At 38.1% G+C, this 20,727-nt stretch overlaps 1 protein-coding gene across 1 annotated transcript in view; it reads right to left on the reverse strand.

Annotated features, from left to right (window-relative positions):
• Positions 1-20,727, reverse strand: part of TRAM1 (translocation associated membrane protein 1) — a 27,321-nt gene that overhangs the window by 6,136 nt on the left and 458 nt on the right. Inside the window, exons 2-10 of the mRNA XM_006767319.2 lie at positions 13,029-13,092; positions 11,236-11,357; positions 11,007-11,123; positions 9,766-9,824; positions 7,819-7,903; positions 1,646-1,716; positions 1,450-1,554; positions 507-650; positions 46-203 (exon numbers count right to left, since the gene is read on the reverse strand). Coding sequence (XP_006767382.1) covers positions 46-203; positions 507-650; positions 1,450-1,554; positions 1,646-1,716; positions 7,819-7,903; positions 9,766-9,824; positions 11,007-11,123; positions 11,236-11,357; positions 13,029-13,092 — 925 coding nt within the window. The remainder of the gene's footprint in view (positions 1-45; positions 204-506; positions 651-1,449; positions 1,555-1,645; positions 1,717-7,818; positions 7,904-9,765; positions 9,825-11,006; positions 11,124-11,235; positions 11,358-13,028; positions 13,093-20,727) is intronic.

Raw genomic sequence — 20,727 nt, forward strand, 5'->3', positions numbered from 1 at the left:
TAGTGTTTTCTACTCCAGGTTTTTCATTGCTTACTGAATACCAACCTGTTCCTTTTCTAGATCTGCCCTTTGTCACTGTTGGCTTCTTCTTCACAGTTGGTGCCTGAAAAGCAGAATGTTCTCTCCACCTGCGAAGCTGAAAATTAATGAACTTCCACATCATGAATGCTTGGGTAATGCAAATCGATGCCAGAACAGCAATTCTGAGAATATGAAAAAATAAACAAAATATCAGAGTGCATCAAAACAATGCTACTTAAAAAAGTGGTCTATCTTGTTTTGATAGTATTAATTTAGTGCTGAATTCCCAAGTAATTATTCCATTAATAATTTAATCCCAGAAGTTAAATAAATGGTTTGACATTTAAATTTAGACATATAAAGCAGGTATGAAATGAAATGAGTATTTTCCCTAACCTCCATATTTTTTAGGTATTTCATGGCATAAACTGCTAATACATACTATACAGCTGTGCAAAGTGAGAAAGATCTTAAATGGACTGTACCTTACGCCCAGCACATTGAAGTTTCCAGTACTGAAATCCAGCTTCTGGTTCTCTGCTCTTGCAAGGCCAAAGCCAACAGTGAGTACTGAAAGAATTAAAGTCAGAAGTCTTCCCAAAACAAACAGAACTGCCCACAGAGAAAAGCTGGAAGAAAAATGTCAGAAGTCAAATTCATAAAATTGCAACAATAAGAAAATATTCTAGTAGGAATCAGACTCTATTAAGTAAATGCATATTAAAACAACATTTGTTATTTTCCTGCAAAAATAATTCTGCAAGTAAAATATTTGGAAGATGCTGCATATCACACTCTCAGAGGTACACATTAGCATATTTAAGGTTCTAGGAGGTCCAGTAAAGAAACATTTTATTTTTTGTTTGGCTAATCCTCTTTTTACTCCATAGAATGACCTTCACAACTCCTGGTATGTATAGTAATTTTGAAAACTACTGGAGAAAACACAACAAAAGCTGTGTTGTAAGTAGGACCCCAATTCTCATTTAAGAGTCCTAGTTCTACTTTTTTTTTTTTAAAGACTTTACACTCTTTACAATACCGCTTCAATTCTCTTTTCAGTTCAATTTTACCATCAAAATATTTTCATATTTTTAAGGTTATATAATTTATTATTTTATTTTCTTCTGAAAGTTCACTTTCTTATAATACCTCGTCCAAGAGAAAAACATGCATTAAAAGCAAGACTGGAGAAGTTAGGAAAGTATACTCAAAAAGCCTTCAGGGTTACAAGTTCCCACATAATATCTCTCCAGCTAAAAAAAGACCCCATTTAGAGAAAATACCCACCTGAGTTGCTTTTAGTTTCATTTTATTTAAAGCTGCTACTAACAACGTATGAAGTAATGTAACTGCCCACAGTATGGGCCTTGGCAACATAGGCACTGGCTTTAATTACAACAGAAACAGAATGGCTAACCAACTTACCCTTTCTGATACTTTTCATCAGTGAAATAAAACAGGCGGGAAATGTGGAAAAGAAATTCCACAAAATAATGTGGCACCAAAAGAACAAGTCCTAGATGATTCAAGCTGTTAAAAGAACAAATTTAAAATGTAAAGGTTACTTATCAACTAAGACAGATTAGCATACTATACACACCCAAGAAAAATCCTAACTTACTTCAAAAGATAAGCTCCGGCGATGTGAAAGAGGTAAAGACCTATGTAGACAAGCTGCCGAGGAATATCCTCCTGTAAACAGAAAACTGCATTGTAGGTGAAACGTGCTGACATATTTCTGTTCCTTAGGAGCACTGTGGTAGGGTGAGAAATGGACTATGAGAGAGGACCTGAGGGTATTCTGCCACTTCCACCCTACCCCAACTGCTCGTCCCAATCAGCAGCATGATTTAGCAAGTCATTTAATTTCGTTTGGCTTCAGCTACCTCATCTGTAACGTGTGACTAATACTTGGGTTTGCCAGAGTCAGATGAATTCAAAATCCCTTGCATGCTAAGATCTATAGTTCTTTTGATAATAAACATTTATTAGATGACACACTATTTTTTTAAAATATATTTTATTGATTTTTCACAGAGAGGAAGGGAGAGAGATAGTCAGAAACATCGATGAGAGAAAAACATCAACCAGCTGCCTCCTGCACACCTCCCACTGGGGATGTGCCTGCAACCCAGGTACATGCCCTTGACCAGAATCGAACCTGGGACCCTTCAGTCCGCAGGCCGACGCTCTATCCACCGAGCCAAACCGGTTTTGGCAGATGACACACTATTAATTCCCATGATAATGTCCTTCTAATATTAAAATTGCTATGGTTAGAGGTAGAGAGGCTTTTGTTTTACCTAAAACAGTATTTACATTTTTTAGGTCATGCTTTTAATTCCTTTCACTATCAGTTATAGTCACTAAAACCAAAGGTTAAAATTTTATCTTCTCACTTACGAAACTAATTGTTTATTCTTCCTTCTTTTCTTAATAACCCTCTAAGCCACGTATTCACATTTAATTCTGTTTCTCTTTTATTCTCCCACAGTCCTAGAAGCCTAGTTATCTTAGAAACAGTGTTTTTTAAAAATGTAAGTCAAGCCCTAGCTGGTCTGGCTCAGTGGATAGAGTGTCAGCCTGGGACTGAAGGGTCCCAGGTTCAATTCCAGTCCAGGACACATACCCAAGTTGTATGCTTGGTTCAAGTGGGGGCATGCAGGAGGTAGCCAATCAATGATTCTCTCATCAATGATGTTTTCAACTCTCTCTCCCTCTCCCTTCTTCTCTGAAATCAATAAAAATATTAAATAAATAAATAAATAAAAAATGTTAAGACATACTAGTGGATCATAAAATCAATTTAGGGAGTCACACTAACCTCTTTTAAAATATGAAATGGAGCCCTAGCTGGTTTGGCTCAGTGGATAGAGCGTTGGCCTGCAGACTGAAGGGTCCTGGGCTCAATTCTGGTCAAGGGCACATGCCTGGGTTGCAGGCTCGATCCCCAGAGGGGGATGTGCAGGAGGCAGCTGATCAATGATTCTCTCTTGTCATTGATGTTTCTCTCTCTCCCTCGCTCTTCCTCTCTGAAATCAATAAAAAATATTTTAAAAAAAGAACAAATGATTAAAAAACCCTATAAGAATTAAAAAAAAACAGAATAGAAAATGCTAGAGTGTAGAGTAAGAAAATTTTATTCCAGATTTTACACACACACACACACACACACACACACACAGAATCATGACATAAAATCTAGTTTTCATTTTGGGTTGCAGTGAAAAATATTTGTAAAATACAGTGATGGGCCCAATAAATACTTGCTAATTTATGAAATGCCTGTACCTTGCATTTCTACTCTCCTAATTTTGGCAGTTTTCCCTATACAGTTATCCCGTGGCATTTCCAAAGTTCATTTACACCACTTTGAGTTTATGGAAGCCCTACATTAGCATCTGCTTTCATAACCGAAAGAAATCTCAATAGGATTATATAAAAAATGGCCACAAGTGAAGAGCATTTAGCATGTCTGGCAGTGAGCCTTAGAGAAGAGCAGGCAGACCCCCAAGCTCCTTCCCCAGGAACTACATCCAGCATCTCAGCATGGAGCCACCATAGCTTTGAACTGTGTCTAAGAGCATCTGTGCTTTATCTTGAGTTACTTTGTGCAGCCATTAGCAAGGTAATTGCTGCTTTGCTTTATGGCATTTCTTTTTGTGAAAGAAATGGAGCACTCTATTTTTGGATAGTGGGAGAAACCTGTGTGTGTGTGTGTGTGTGTGTGTGTATGTATATATATGGCTATGTTAGTCGTTTCAGTAGAGTTACTTCATCGAGTCTTCTGACAAAGAGTAGAGATTTTATAAGTGTACTTTTGAACTTGAAAACTCTCCTGTAGTAATAATGGTACAAAGATCAAGTGTTAAAGGTGGAACATAAGACAGTCTAATGGTCCTATAGACATAACTATGTTTGGGGACTTTCAGGGAAAATTCCTAGACATAATGCCAGGTTTATAGTGGTTAGTACAACTGGAGAGAGAAGTATCTTTGAGAATAAGCAGTCTTAAGGTCCTTTCCAAATAATTTTCTAACTTCTGATAATATTTCTCCTTACCAAAGGAGAGAAGAGAACTTCTTTCTTCTGTTATAATCACTTCAGAACAGCTCAGTTATAAATGTAATTTGATATGCTATATACATGATTGATATATGATATGCTATGTATGATTTTGTTACGTAAACTTTTCCTATCAGGAATCAGAAATGAGGCTTTACTTTTTTGTTTGTTGAGAGATTAACAAACATTTCTGCCCTAGCCAGATGGCTCAGGTGATTAGAGTATTGTCCCATACACCAAAAAGGTTGCGGGTTCGATTCCGGGTCAGAGCATATACATAGGTTGTGGGTTCGATCGCCAGTTGGGACGAGTATAAAGTAACCGATCGATGTTCCTCTCTCTCTAAAATCAATAAACATATCCTTGGGTGAAGATGAAAAGCAAAAAAAAAGTTAAACTTTTTTATACTCTAATGGAAAAATATATAATGAAAATGTGTTAGAAAAGCTTTGCTAACTATTTATATATTCTTAATGCTAATGGTCATGTAGTTTACATAAGAATGAAATAATGGAATGATGACTTAAAATTCTGATTCTAATGTTTCAAGGAAAATAATAAATATAGAACACTAAGTCAAACCAAATTCTAAAATTATAAATAACTTCAAGTGACATTTTTGGTTGTTATTCTAACAACTTTTAATTAGAAAGGTCAGCCATATACTTTAGTGAATTTCTATTTTTCTAAAAAAATGCTTTCTTAACTATACTGTACTACAAAACAAACTTTACTTTAAACTGAGCATTATATATATGCCAAAACGTAAGGCAAAGCTCACTCCTTAAACCACAGATGGAGCCATCTCATATTTAAATCTTTCCAAAGCTCTCACAGTATAGTAATCTATACTGATAATAGCCTTAAAAACCTTAGTCAAACCCTAGCCAGTTTGGCTCAGTGGATAGAGAGAGCATCGGCCTGAAGGTTCAATTCCGGTCAAGGGCACATGCCTTGGTTGTGGGGTCGATCCCCAGTGTGGGGCATACAGGACACAGCCAATCAGTGATTCTCTCTCATCACTGATGTTTCTATACTTTCTATTATACACAATTATATGTATGTATAACTAAATAAACTAAATATCAGAAATAAAACATTTGGTTGTTTCATCCATACTTCCCTGAAACTTCATATATTCAATTTGGCTAAGAAATTACATTTTGGCCTGGCTGGTGTGACTCAGTGTTTGAGCATCAACTTATGAACCAGGAGGTCACGGTTGGATTCCTGGTTAGGACGCATTTCCCAGGTTTCAGGTTCAATCCCCGGTAGGGGGTGTGCAGGAGGCAGCCAATCAATGATTCTCTCTCATTGATGTTTCTATCTCCCTCTCCCTCTCCCTTCCTGTCTGAAATGAATAAAAATATACTTTAAAAAAGGAAATTATATTTTGAATTTTTTCATAGGCAAAATGGTGGATTGTTGTTTATAGTGAAACGCATTTCCCAGGTTTCAGGTTCAATCCCCGGTAGGGGGTGTGCAGGAGGCAGCCAATCAATGATTCTCTCTCATTGATGTTTCTATCTCCCTCTCCCTCTCCCTTCCTGTCTGAAATGAATAAAAATATACTTTAAAAAAGGAAATTATATTTTGAATTTTTTCATAGGCAAAATGGTGGATTGTTGTTTATAGTGAAGCACATATATGTAATTAAAATATTCTCAAGAAAAACTGAGTTATTCATGACTAACATACCTCTTGAACTGCTAACAGTGTTCTGTTCTTTCTTCACTTCTCTGTAGAATTGTTTCAAAACTATCACTATGCTAGTTTCTTCCAGTAAAGATTTCTTCCAAAAATAATTTTCTGAGTAAATTTTAAGAAACTGTTTAACACATATACAGCTGTTACTTTCAAATTATGTTAATTACTTGGAACAGTTACTTTTGACTGTAATATGTAGGTGTTAAAAATAGTTTCAGTTAAGTTCTAAGTTATGCAAATTATTCCATAAAAATTAGATTGCATTTCTGGAGAAATGCCATCTGGGAGGAACTGATAAGAACTAAAATGAACAATTACTTTGAAAGATCCCTATTTACGTACATGATCAATGACCAAACTATAGAATATGGATTAATAGTAAAACCCAGAGGTATGGGTATACAAGTATATGAAGAAAGCTTTCAATACTTGAGCCCTGGCACTAAGACATCAAGAAACTATGCTTTTCAGCAGCGCTGTCCTAAAGCACTTTCTGCAAGGATGGAAACTTCTCCATCTCTGGGCAGTGTAGCCACATGCAGCTAATGGGAATCTGAGATAGGCCTCGTGTGACCAAGAAAGTGAATTTTGTTTTTATTACATTTTAAATGGGACCAGTGGCTACTGTCCCAGCGTATCTCTAGGACATCCATGGTTCACACTGAGAGCTTACTGAATATGGAAGGGCTACTGGAAATTGGGAGTCTACAAATTTTATCTTCAGACAATTTGAAATCAAAGGTTTTATGGATCATCATCCTAATCCTTACAATCAACTTAACTAGAAAAACATTCTACTTGATAAAAGAAATCAACATAAGACTCTAATGTGGTGCTGTTTTTTCATAGTAGCAGAAACATCAATATGACAGCCACATAGAACACAAAAAAACACAAACACAAAACAGTAGTAAATCAAAACACTATACTCATGAAATCTTTGTAGCACATATAGAAAGAAGTGACTGTGGTGATTGAGGAGGCAGAGATAAACTGGTCATTGGAAGGGTTGTTACATTTCTATTTGGGAAAGCTTCTTAAAGACAATGACAAAATGTTTTAAATGTGGAAAATGTATACATATGTACATATAAAATAGGGGGTTAAATGAATCCTCACGTAACCATAACCCAGCTTCAATAGTTGCTAACTCATGAGCAAACTTGCTTCATCCTTATCTTCATCCATGTACAATTTCATATATGGGAATTTTAAAATAATCTCTCCCCCCAAAAGGGAATAAAAGTGCTTCATTAATTTATCATAGGGAAAAGGTATTCCAGGAAAAAGAACTGATGTGCTGGGGTTATAAAATTAGAGATTAATGGGAATGAAGCACAGGAGAGAGCAGAAGAGAAAGGGACCAGAGAGGGAAGCTCAGATGAGGGACCCTTAGAGCACAGGCCAGTAGCTCTACTTTAGTTTAAAGTAACAGGGAGCTAGCGTAGATTTTAGAGGAGAAAAAGTTCAATAAAGGAAATCAAGTTGCTTTGTAATATCACGGAAGTCTGACTTCAGAAGTATGGAGGGTAAAGCTGGAAAAAAGAAAACTGCAGTGCCCAGGAGTTTATTTGTCCAGATAAAACAAACACCTCTCCCACATGCTAAAAAGGGAATGCTCCACCCAGGTCAGGAAAAGCCTCACTGGTGAATATTTAACTGTGGTTTACTTGTTTCAATACTGAATTTTCCTTTGGGAATTACACACAGAACCGTTAGTTGTGGTAAATCTGATTAATCCTTATGTCAATAATATAAAATTAATATTACATTTCAAAATTTAATTTATTTAAATTACTAGTAACAATTTTAAAACAAGCAATTAGCATGTCTAATGTAAAAGACCCCCCTCTAAGTAAAAACTAAAGCCCCCCCCCAATAAATACTTAAGGATACCTAGTCTTTGTGGAAAGAGGGGAGCTGGGAGAAGAATGGGGGAAGACTTGAGGTAAGAGGGAGGTTAGAGACACGAAAGGAAAAAAAAATGACAGATAATTTTAAAATCACAAAATCCCAGCTTACTTTTTTGGTTTTCTGGAAGTAGAGCTCAGGAAAAGCATGAAACCAGTAAGCCAACTGTAATATGTAGAAAAACTTCACCTGAAATCTGTGTAACACAAGGAAGTAAAAAATACATTTTAAAGCCTGATATTTTTAAAGACTAAAGTTAAAAATGAACATTGAAAATGAGGATATACTAAGTATTTATGCTTGCACTATCATTTCAGGTGCCCTTACAATTAATACTCTATGCACCTTTCAACAACTCTCCCTCAGCCACTTCCCCTATCTCCCCGGGATATTTCCACCACCAGTCAATTCCTCTGGATTAAGCAGCAGAAGCAAAGACATCATCTGAAGAACCCTGTAAACATGCAAGCTAGCTGGAAGGAACCAAAGCCCTGGGTCTATTAGATAATTAATACTGATTCATGTGTCATGTTAGCTACTGAACACATACGGATCATGACTGAGGGACTCAAACCACAGATCTAGAAAGTTTCATGAAAAGGGAAGTGGGAGCCGGGCCAGCATGGCTCAGTGGTTGAGCAGCGACCTATGAACCAGGAGGTCATGGCTCAGATTCCTAGTCAGGACACATGCCTGGGTTGTGGACTCAATCCCCAGTAGGGAGCATGCAGGAGGCAGCCAATCAATGATTCTCTTATCATTGATGTTTCTATTTCGCTCTCCCTCTTCCTTCCTCTCTGAAATGAATAAAATTAAAAGGGAAGTGGGAAAGGCATAAGACTGACATAAAAGCAAAGGCACACAGATTAAAAATCACCTGAAACTAGAATAATCCCAATTTCAAATATCCCCTGGCTTTTCTCTTAGTGAAATATGGTAACTCTACCTGGATGGAACACTGAGAGTCCCAAATAAATGGAGGTCAACCAGGATTAAAAAGAGCAATAAGGCAAAGAAGGTTCCCCGAGAGATATAGTCTAATCAGCCTGAAATCACTAGTCTCCTCTTTACACTGTACCCTCTAGTCCCTCCTGCTGTCTCTATTCTCCCTTCTCCTCCTCCTCCAGAGTCTAAAATAGAAACCTCAAAGCTAATGTGAAATAATTTCCAGGGAGGGGGGAGGGAAGAAATACAGTCCCACATAAATATGATGTTTATAACCCATTCTATAAAAGTTCATTGAATTGATATAACTTTAAAAAGTCACATGATTCAGCAGAGTGGACATTACTGCTGGCCTTGAAGATATGGAGACATGCCCGGCCATGGCACTCCCTTCACATCTTTTCTCCAAGTCTAGGTGAGAAGCACCTACAGCCCGGCATGACAGAGGACAGAGAATAAACAGAGTTTCTACTGCTGTCAAGGCACACAGTCTTGGTGGGCATGGGCACAATATAAGACTTACATAAATGACACAACAATATATAGATACTACATAAAATATTATACATCACAATGACAAATTCAGAAAAGCAAAAAATAATACAGGCTAAGTATGAGAAAAATCTGGAATAGCTGTTCTAGAGCTTAGCTTGAAGAATGAATAGTATAGTTGAATGCCTTTGCAGCCAATAAGCTTCTTAAAGCACCATATAGAAACCTTGGGGGCTAGAAAGAAACAATTCCCACTCTCAAGCTTATAGTATAAGAGAATAAAAGAGTGAAAGAGTGAAGAATCTGAGGCAAAGAAAAAGAGCAAACCTATGGAGAAGATGGAGCAGGAAAGAGGAGAAAGGATGAGGGAGAAGAAAGGGACACGAGTACTAAATTAGAGATTGTTATAATCAGAATTCTCAAGCTAACAAACATACTGAAAAGATTACATTCATGAAAAAAGCACACAGGAATTTTTTTCCTATGGCAGCAGCCTGCCAAAGACATACTATTGTATGCATTCGCCTAAAGTTCTAAAGAGACTAAGAATGAATTCTGCTTAAAAGTGACATGACATGATCATGGTCCTTAATTAAGAAAAGCCTGCTAGAAATAACTTACGTCATCAGGTTAGGGGGATAAGACCTCCACAAGATAGTTGGGTCTGAGATGTAGTTTTCCTAAGAAAGAAGATATAAAAATTAGTCTATTAGTATTATGCAAACTTCTTGGAAAATAAGACAATATTTTCATTTCTTAAACTCCCTATGTCAAGTTCTAAAGAGCAAAGTCAAACTCTTCAGTTGTTTTAGTTTTGTCAACTCAGCTGAATTGCTTACTTTAGTGAAGTGAAAATCAATGGATGTTCGAAGTCAAATAAGACATAATTCTTGGCCTTCTAAATTCTTTCAGTTCAGTAGAGTAAAAAATGAATGTATACAAACGAACATCAACGAACCAAAAAAACAGAAATAGTCCATAACAGAGGTACAATAGCTGCAGGGGAGATGGATTATATCTTGGGTAATCAGAGGGTTTTGGGAAAGAGGTAGCCAGGAGATGGAAGATCAAGGTGCTGCCAAGTTTTATTGATTATGTCCACATAGCCACCAAATCTTTTTCTTAGATAACCATACTAGTCAGTGAGAATTGTTGCGCAAGGAAAAAAACTAAAGTGAACCATCTTTAATAAGAATTTTTTCCCAATGAAATACAACACTTAGTTTTTATCACTTTTAGTTTTTAAAACAAATCTTCAAGATAAAATTCACTTTGCTTATTTATTTATCTCTAACATGGTAGCTAAAAAATTATGTGTCCTGACATTAAAAAATATGTTAACTCAGGAGTACTAATACTAAGGTTGATACTGCTTTCCCCCTCATTAGTTAGAATGATACATTTAAAGGTTTAGATTGCCTTAACTGCAAAGCTAATCAACAATTTAAGTTGCCTGGAAAATATCTGAACTGTTTTTAAAGGAGGAAATGGCTAGAAACATTACAACTAATGTAACCTAGCATAGGTATCACTGACATCTTACCCTTTGTGCTAATACAGAGATGCCTGAAAATGACTACAAGATATAAAATAACATTCAACTGACTGCAATAAGGCTTTCTCAAGCATTAAACATGGTTTAGAATTTTTGCTGTATAAAAACTAAGACAGACTTATCCATGAAACTTGCTTTACATTAGTTCACTAGTAGAATACCTAATCTTATATAGCAATAGAAGAGAGATTTTCTAAGGTTTAGGGTTTGCTTACATTAAAAAATAGAACAGGATTTCATTTTCTGTTCTGGGTATATAATGTAAATACTTCTAAGAAATGAAAATGTAAGCATAGCATATACTTACAGATACTAGAATGAATGTGCCCCAAATACAAGAAAAGAGGTAGAATGCACTAAGCTGACCAGATTCATTAAACTTGCTGTGTTTCGTTTTGGAGAAGTGCATTCGCCTGTTAATTTTCTAAAAATAAAAACAATCAATAATTAAGATTATAAAATATATTTAATATGACAATCACAGTATGGAGAGCGAGTATTTTACAAAGTATAGATTTCTAAGATTGTATACTTACATCCAACACATACTCTTGAATTATGGCATGAACAATTATCGCCACTAGCATGTAGAAGAAAATTGTAGCCAAATCTTTGATACCATAGTAATAAAAAGATGCTGATTCAGTAGCTTGTTCTTCTGAAGGCCAAAAAGGACAGGACACACATACACAAAAATATACATGAGATTATAAAAACAGCACTAAGTACAACATAGTTATGGAAACGAACAAAAGATGATTAACCTAATAAATAAGTACTACAGAAACACCATGGTAATTTGCTTTTGGACATCTTGAGTCATGGCAACAATGAAAATTGAGGAGACTATCTAGGAATTGAAAGCTTCAAAAATTACTTACAAAGACTTGACACATGTTATGTTAGTCACAGCCATCAAAAACCAAAAAACAGGAGGGGGTTGGCCACACTCAACTCCTTGGGAAGATTGTAAAATTGACATTATCCCAGGCGTAGAGATTAGGTTACACTTAGCCCATTTGCCTGTATTTTTAAAGAACTTTTGAAATTTTCTACTTTCTACCTCTACTTTCCAACTAGACATCTCATGATGATTCTGAAGGAAAAAGAGATTTAACCTGTATTTGATTTAGTTTTGATCTATACACCGCTTCTTAAAATTGTTTTTAATCCTTGAAATTGCTGTAATTGTTTAGAACAAAGCTTAATCAAATACTTAGGAGTTGGTAAGGTACTTCATTTTTCTCTGGCTTATTCAAATTTCAAAACAACTTTGTGGTTCTCAGTTATCTGATATCTAAATCACTAAGTCAAATGTTTACAAAACTTTATATAATGGGAAAAACCCAACTCAATGTTACATAATTCATCTTACATTTTATTTTATTTTTAAATATATTTTTATTGATTTCAGAGAGGAAGAGAGAAGGATAGAGAGATAGAAACATCAATGATGAGAGAGAATCATTGATCGGCTGCCTCCTGCACGCTCCCAACTGGGGATCGAGCCCACTACCCAGGCATGTGTCCTTGGCCGGAATCAAACCTAGGACCCTTCAGTCCGCAGGTCAACACTCTATCCACTGAACCAAACCGGCTAGGGCTCATCTTACATTTTAAATAGAGAAATTCAGGGCAAGTTTACTGCCTGAATATGTTAATATTTTATGAACTGAACACCCCATTCCTCCCCCATGCTAGTTAGTTATATTACTGTTTTCAACTACAATCAACTTCCAGTAACAACTTGATTTTCACATAGCATAATTTAGAAAAACCTTTTTGAAATGAAACCTAAAAGTATAGTTTGGGTGCCATTACCAAATTACCCCTAGAGCTTTCTGACATCCTAATTGAAATAATGTTATAGGTAGAGCACGACAAAAAAGCTGAAAATAAAATAGGCTTAAAAGGATTGTTATTATAGGTCTAAATCATAACTCACTGGTTGGGAAAACTGAAACTAAACATTGTGCCTTCAGAAACCTTGGGTGAACAATGATATTTTAAACAAATGTAAAATATCTATGCTAAAGGGAAGAGAAGGCAAAAAGAAAAGTTCTTTGACAGAATTTCAAGCTCATTTACAAAAATGTACAACAAACACTAAACACATAAAAACTGATTTCCATATAGTACATAGGGTGAAGTCAACCAAAAACATCAGATCTTACATTACAAAAATATCAAAATAATGTTGTCTAATCATGAATGAGATTTGTGAAAATTAATGAAGAACCTAGTGTTCACGGAAATTTCCCAGTTTCCCAGGTTCCCAGAAAGTGAACCTTTCTACTTAAGTAGACAATTCTAAAAGAAAGCTACTTACCTGTTGCAGGGAGGGTAACATTGTACTGAAGAGTAACAAAAATGATAGCAACTTTTGCTGATATCTAGAAAGAAAAAAAAAAAGATCAAGTCAATTTGTGACCTATCAATAGTTGATCAGGGGGAAAATATTACAGCTTCTATCCCCAAATCTAAGAACCAAGGGCACCCTAGTTCCTGCAGCACCCTGAGAGGCACAAATGGAATTCTTGATCACCAAGGAACTGAGGATGGGAGCTCACAATAAGAGCATTCTGCAGTTCACATGAGATTGTGTAATTCACTCCTAACTTCAAGAGTTCAAAAGAAATACTCTCTGCAGATCCACTAAATGGTGATTTGAAAGATAGTTTCTCTACTCTAGACTAATGAACACACAGGTCCTAGCAAGAAAAAAATGTTAATGTAAATTAAAAGAAATGGGAACACAGTAGCCATGACAAAGATCAAAGGGCTTGTGGTGTATATGGGTTGATCTCCCACACACCTGGCATAACTAAGTGGTCAATAAATATTTAGCTGACCCAACTACTGGTAAAAGTAAAGCGGTCAGAAAAGAAATACTGAATGCCTACTGAATATTTATAGGTACCAGGCAAAAAATAAAACAAAGGTGAATGATACAATCCTTGATGACTACGAGCTTAGTTGGGCCAGGAAGACAAAATTATTATAATACTATAGCATCAGTGCCAATGGATATTCAGAATAAACAAACTGTTTTTGTTTTTTTCTTGGGTGGGGAATGAGGCATGTTCTAGAAAGGTTTCTGAGAGGATGTGGTGAGGGTGAGGGAGTTGTCTCATTGGAAAATAAGTTGACGAGGGGGATGAAGAGGGCAGTGTAGGCAGAAGGGACAGAAAGTGCAAAAGTTAAATAGCAATAAACACAGGCCTGGCATGGGCACACTTCAGAAGTGGTAGAAAAACCTAGACAAGCTATCAGTGCTAGAAAGGACCTTGTTCCTTGATCTAAGTAAGTTTAGATTTTATTTTAGACCGGAGAATTTTGAGGAGAGGAAAGTTCACACGTGCTTTTTAGTAGCTGGCTGTGGCTAACTAAGTGGTTTCTCAAGTCTCCTTGGACCCAGACTCCACACTGCAACCAGAATCATCTTCTGATCATATTAACACATCTCCCCATGGGCACCCTCCTCCCGAAAATCCTTCACTAGATTCCTGATCTTTCTCAGATGAACAAAATCTCCAATGTGCCCCAAACAACAATCCATGGTCTGACCCCTCCCCTCGGCCTCCAGCATCCAGCCTCATCTCGGACCATTTCCTCCTGTTCTCTTGTCTGTGGCATTCCTCCTATCACAGGGTCTGTGCAGCTCTACCTAAAACTGCTAGGAAACCTTCACCCTTCAGATCCTAGTTCAGTCACACCTTTTCAAGGAAGCCTGTCTTGTCCTTTAGAGCAGGTCATTTCCTTTGTTAGATTATCTCAGAGAACTGTCTTCCTTTCAAAACACATACTCTTGATGTAATTATATTAACAATTTCTGTCTCACTCATTAGAAAGTAAGCCCCGTAAGAGCTGGGACCATGCCTGTTTCTGCTCATCATCATATGCTAGAGACTAGCATGAGGCCTGGCACATATCAGGTGATGGCTCATTATTACTGAACTAGAGGCCGGTGCACGGATTCGTGCACCAGTGGGGTCCTTCAGCCTGGCCTGCGGGGATCAGGCGAAACTGGCTCTCCGACACGCCCCCCCCCCAGGGGTCCTGGATTGTGAGGGCGGTTATTGGGTGATGCACCCCAGAATCAGGCTCCCTCCTCTCTGGTTCCGGGTGCATCTGCCAAGAACCACAGCTGCCAAGTCACCACAGCTCAACAGCTCCTGCGTTGAGCGTCTGCCCCCTGGTGGTCAGTGCATGTAATAGCTACCGGTAGGATGGTCGAATGGTCACTTTGGCTTTTTTATATATACACACACACACATATACATACTAGATACAATATAATCTGGAGTAAGTATGCAAGCCAAGTATAAAACTTCTGTAAGAGAGCACATGAAAGATAATAAGGCCCGAACTAAGGCAGTGGTAGTAGGATAGAAGTGGGACTTTTGAAGCAGAATAAGGCTTGGTAAGCAAGAGTCAATGATTATGTATTGATGCTTACAGCCTACGTGAAAAGTAATGGTATTAATAAAAATGTGAAATACAGAAGGAACAGCAGGTTTGAGGAAAAAGAGAAGAAACTGAGTTCTAGATAAACTTAGATTTCTGTAGGCAGCTAAAGCCTAAGTCTGGAACTCTGCAGGGAGACGCTAGCTTAAAGACTTGGGCATCGCCAAAACCGGTTTGGCTCAGTGGATAGAGCTTCGGCCTGCGGACTGAAAGGTCCCAGGTTTGATTCCGGTCAAGGGCATGTACCTGGGTTGCGGGCACATCCCCAGTGGGAGATGTGCAGGAGGCAGCTGATCGATGTTTCTCTCTCATCAATGTTTCTAACTCTCTATCTCTCTCCCTTCCTCTCTGTAAAAATCAATAAAATATATATATATAAAAAAAAGACTTGGGCATCTCTATTTACAGGTAGTAACTGAAGTTGTTGAAAGTACATAAATCATCTATGGACAGGGTACAGTATTCATAGACAAATAGCACCTCAGACTGTGGAGTGGGCACAGAAAAAGCTGGTGGCAAAATAAGAAATGATCAGAGAGGCAGAAAGAGAATGAAGAGAGCTTGATGCCCCAAAAGCCAAGGGGGAAACATTTCAAAAAGGTGTGGTTAATGAAGTTAAAGTTTCAAAGAACACGTGGCGGGAAAAGAGTACAATGGAACAGACAATCTTAGAAGTCGTGGTCGTGGCTTGAGTCGTCTCAACAAAGTAATGAGAGTGAAAGCCAATCACAGTGAACTGAGGAACAGAAGAGGAACACAGTGGTACCCAGTGACAGATGCCAGGTCAGGATTTATGTTGTTTTTATGATGGGAGAGACTGAGCTTGCGTGGGGGCAACATGAGTGTATGCCTTTCTCTGGCAATTTTTAGCAATCCACAAATGGGGAGGCACAGGAAAGGCAGATGGCAGGCTGGGAAGATGGTTGGCTATGCAGGATGAATGGAGAGAAAGACCAGGAGGGAAACGAAGCTGAGGGAGAGTGTGGATAAGTAGTTCAAGTCTGCAGAGAAAGCAAAGCAACGAGGGGCTAACAAACTGGAGAAAAGGAAAGGGGCCAAGGGACTATGGAAGCTCGGACTGGCTGGAGAGCGGGCAAATGAGAAGCAGAATGAAGGTGAACAGGTAAGTTGTGGCTGAGCCTCTGCTACACTAAAATTCAGGATCTGAAAATAAGCAGGTCTGTGTGATAAAGCCCAGGATATGACACCAAAGTGAGTCACTTAACTCTGGTAGAAATATAAAGGTCACTTGAATAGAAAAAGCCAGTAAGGCTTGTTATAATTTGAATCATTCACATGGATGCATTTGAGCAGAGTGATGGCATGAATTTCCTGGGTAACACTGCTTTCATGCTATTCTTTTTAATAAAGTTGATTGATTACTAAACTTCATTTTTTAATATCTTTGTTTAGATTTTCATATATATAAACATAAACACGTAAAACACACACTCACACCCCCATTTCTAGTTTAGCATATGAGGTCACGGCTACATAGACAACTTTTTAAGAGGCCCTTACAAATGACAAGTGAAATTCTTCAAAGATTAATTGAATATCAAATACCAAAAGCAAAACCAAATTAGATTATCCTTTTATGCTAGGCTTCCAAATAAAATTAAAGTCTGGTCTTCAGCTAGTTTATCATGTGACATTAAGTAGAAGAAGCAGCAGCAGCCTGGCCAGGGTGGCCCAGTGGTTGAGTGTCAACCTATGAACCAGGAGGTTCGGGTTTGACTTCTGGTCAAGGGCACATGTCTGGGTTGTGGGCTTGATCCCCAGTGGGGGCCAATCAATAATTCTCTCTCATCATTGATGTTTTTCTCTCTCTCTTCCTCTCCCTTCCTCTCTAATATATATATTTAAAGTAGAATAAGAGAAAAAATGCAAACTACACACCCCCAAAAAGTTTCTAGAAAATTAAACCAGTCATCACATTCTGAACCATTTCTAGGCCCCTTAAGCCTACAATTAATTAATAGTAAGACAAATTAGCCTGGAATAAAATATGCTACAGAAATATATAATGATTAAAAAGTAAAATTACTGCATTTATGGCAATTCTGGACATTTACAGCACCATTCGCCATTTACCAGAAAAAAAAATGACTTATTCAGATATATCTTAAATAGGTTACCACAAACTCTAATGAATTGTTTAATTCTATGTTGGATGCAACATCAAGACTATCATATATTTCTTAAAGTAGCTGCCAGTGGAGCATAATGTATTTTTTTCTTTTTGTTATACAGAGGGGTTAGTATTTTGTACTTGTTAGAGGTTGGTGTGACTATTACATTTACCAGGTGCCTGAAAGATAAAAGGACAATTTCTGAATACCAAATTCCACTTTCCCACCAGTTTATATAAAATTAGGTTCTTAAAAAAAAAGGAAAGAAAATGTTGGTATTAAGACAAGTCATGCTTAAAAATAAACCTCCAAAAACTATTCCAAGGTGGTTGTAACTGTAAATGTCCCCCACGCCTGCACGGCCCACACAACCCTAGACTCCTGAATACCTGGGAAGTAACTCCCTTCCAGAAAATATTCCTCTTGGAAACCCACAACTCTTCTCTAGCTTCACTTTCAGAAAGCTTCCCAAGTATCCTTACATTTTTCAACTGTTCAAACTTTCCTAACTCAAATACGAAGCCACTAATTATAGACCATAATTTGCATTATGTGGACAGATGCTGACTATACTAAAAACATGATTTCAAATTTCATAAGCAATTTTTGATATCACAAAGTTTCCTGGAAATTAAAGTCTTACATTTCCCCCAAACATACTACTACTCCATCACTCTTTTCAGTATATACAGGGTGGGGCCAAAGTAGGTTTGCAGTTGTGAGACATAAAACACAAGTTTATTCTTGTATTATTTTCCATAGGAACAACTGTAAACCTACTTTTGCCCCACCCTGTATCGTCTCTTTAAATACTAATGGTTGGGCCCTTCTCTCACATAAAAATGCTGTCTTGTATCTTCCCACTTTGATAAATATCTAAGGAATAATAACAGTTACCACTTATGGCATGTCTCTTGTATGCCACTGAACGAGATAGGCATGACACATAGTAATTTTATTCTCTGAGTTTGTCAACGAGCCCCATTTTACAGAGAAGGAAATAATTCTGAGAAGTTAAACGACATGCCTTAGGACCTAAAGCTTAGGTCATCCAGTTTGCAAGCTGTAAAGCTCTAACTTGAACATGGAACCCTTAAGCTCTAGCATCTATGCTTTGATAGTATTTCTATATTGATTCTACATTTTGGCTAGTAATATAGTATCTATGATTGCTTTGTCAATTTCACCATAAATCCTGACATGTCCTCAATATAGTCACACAAAAGGCTTAGCTCTACTGCAAAAACATCGACTTTTCTATTATTCTAGCACAATTACTGTCATTCTATAATTGTTAACTTGGAGATTTATCTGCAGTTTTTTATTTCTTATTTACTTATTTTCAATTTATTGATTTTAGAAAGAGGGCGAGGGAAAGGAAGAGAGGAAGAGAAACATCGATTTGTTGTTTCACTTACTTATGCATTCATTGGTTTCTCCTTGTATGTGTGTATGTGCCCTAATCAGGGATGGAACCCAAAACCTTGATGGATGGGACAATGTTCTAACCAACTGAGTTACCTGGCCAGGGCTATAAGTAATTATTTTAAAATAGAAAAACTAACCTGGTCAATTTTTCCTTGTATGTAGATAACATGCTTTCAAATCCTAAAACTGTAACATATGGTAAGAAAAATGTACAACTTGCACAAACTTCCCTTTCCTGTATATCACTTTAATGTTCTTTTCAACTGACCCTAAAAACTTTTTAGATCATTGTTGTATCTATTTAGCTGTACAAATTTTACATATTTACATAAGGGCAAAAAACCACTCTGTTAAAAAAATCATTAACACATGAGACAAGGTACAGATGGTGAATTTCCCTAGAATTGTGATAAGACAATGTGAAATATCTTACATAAAAACAAAGTTAGCCTTTTCTAAGGGTCAGTATTCCTGATTTATATTCCATTTAATTCAAAGCATTGTAAACATACCTTGCAGTTAACAGTACTCCTATATTATATCTTTAAAGTGAGGAATTCTTTTTTTTAAAAAAAAAATATTTTTATTGATTTTAGAGAGGAAGGGAGAGGGAGAGAGACATAGAAACATCAATGATGAAAGAGAATCACTGATCGGTTGCCTCCTGCACACCCCACACTGGGGATCAAACCTGCAACCTGGGCATGTGCCCTGACCGGGAATCGAACCGTGACCTTCTGGTTCACAGGTTGACGCTCAACCACTGAGCTATGCCGGCTGGGCTAAAGTGAGGAATTCTTACCATATGGAGATAATCAGTAATTTATACAAAGTAGTATTTCTTTTTTGAAAAATATTTCTATTTATTGATTTTAGGAGAGAGTGGGAGAGGAGAGAGAGAGAGAGAGATATCGATTTGTTGCTGCATTTATTTATACATTCCTTGGTTGATTCTTGTATGTGCCTTGACTGGGGATTGTATTGGCAACCTTGGTGTTTTGGGACAACGCTCTCACCAACTGAGCTACCCGGCCAGACCACAAAAGTATTACCTCTAATAACAAAGCAGAAAGTACAAATAAACAGAAAATTGAGAAAAGGAGTACAAATGTCGAGCACTGCACTTTTAATAACGTCATGCATTCACATGGTACTCGTATGGCGCCTTCACACCACACTATGGGACCCTGGCACCCCCGCTGTGAGAGCAGCACAGATGATGTTCTGCCCTGACTCGGAGCGGAACCCGGCTGGGCCTTTGGTCACCGAGCAGGTAAGCAGCGCGGGCCCAGCCGGCAGCGGAGCGAGCTCCCTTCCACCTTTCCTTCCTCTCCACCTACTCCCTCCTCCGCAACAGACGAAGCGGAAATCAATGACACCGCCAGGAACTTAAAAAAATCTACATTCAGACTTCGAGCAGCCCATTTGAAGAAAAGCAAACATAAACTACGTATTAAGTTACCCGATAACAACATTAAAAAGCCTATATGGACTACATTGAAAAATTTCACTCATCCTTTGGTCACTGGCAGCCTCGTTCCACTAGTTTTTTTGTTTTTTTTCCAAGAATTCGTAACGTCCCTCATTCAACAAATAGTTCAGCAGCTGCTACACCCAGGCCCTATTCCGGGCCCTGCTACACCGTCGGCCTCTACCTTCCAGGAGGGGGAACGGGGGCGGGGGTCAATAAGTAAGGTAAGTACATGGGAGAGGGCGCAGGGGCTTTGGAGAAAAATACAAAAGGGAGAGAAGGGAGGGACTGGCGTGTGTGCTGGGGAGCGAGCCGGAGGTTGCCGCCTCGCCAAGCGCATCACCCACAGGCAACAGCTGTCGGCGAGCCCTCCGCCCCGGGGCCGGGGGAGGGAAGGAACGCACACCTCCCGGCACCTGCAGCCTCTCCCGCCGCCGGGGGCCACAGCAACCGCCCGGCCCCTCGGCCCTGCGGCTCACGGCCCCGCTGTCGGGACCAGCTCTGGCTTCTTTACGGAGGAAGCCAGCGGC

Source organism: Myotis davidii, unplaced genomic scaffold (assembly GCF_000327345.1).
Source record: "Myotis davidii unplaced genomic scaffold, ASM32734v1 scaffold200, whole genome shotgun sequence".
In the NCBI taxonomy this organism is placed as follows: domain Eukaryota; kingdom Metazoa; phylum Chordata; class Mammalia; order Chiroptera; family Vespertilionidae; genus Myotis; species Myotis davidii.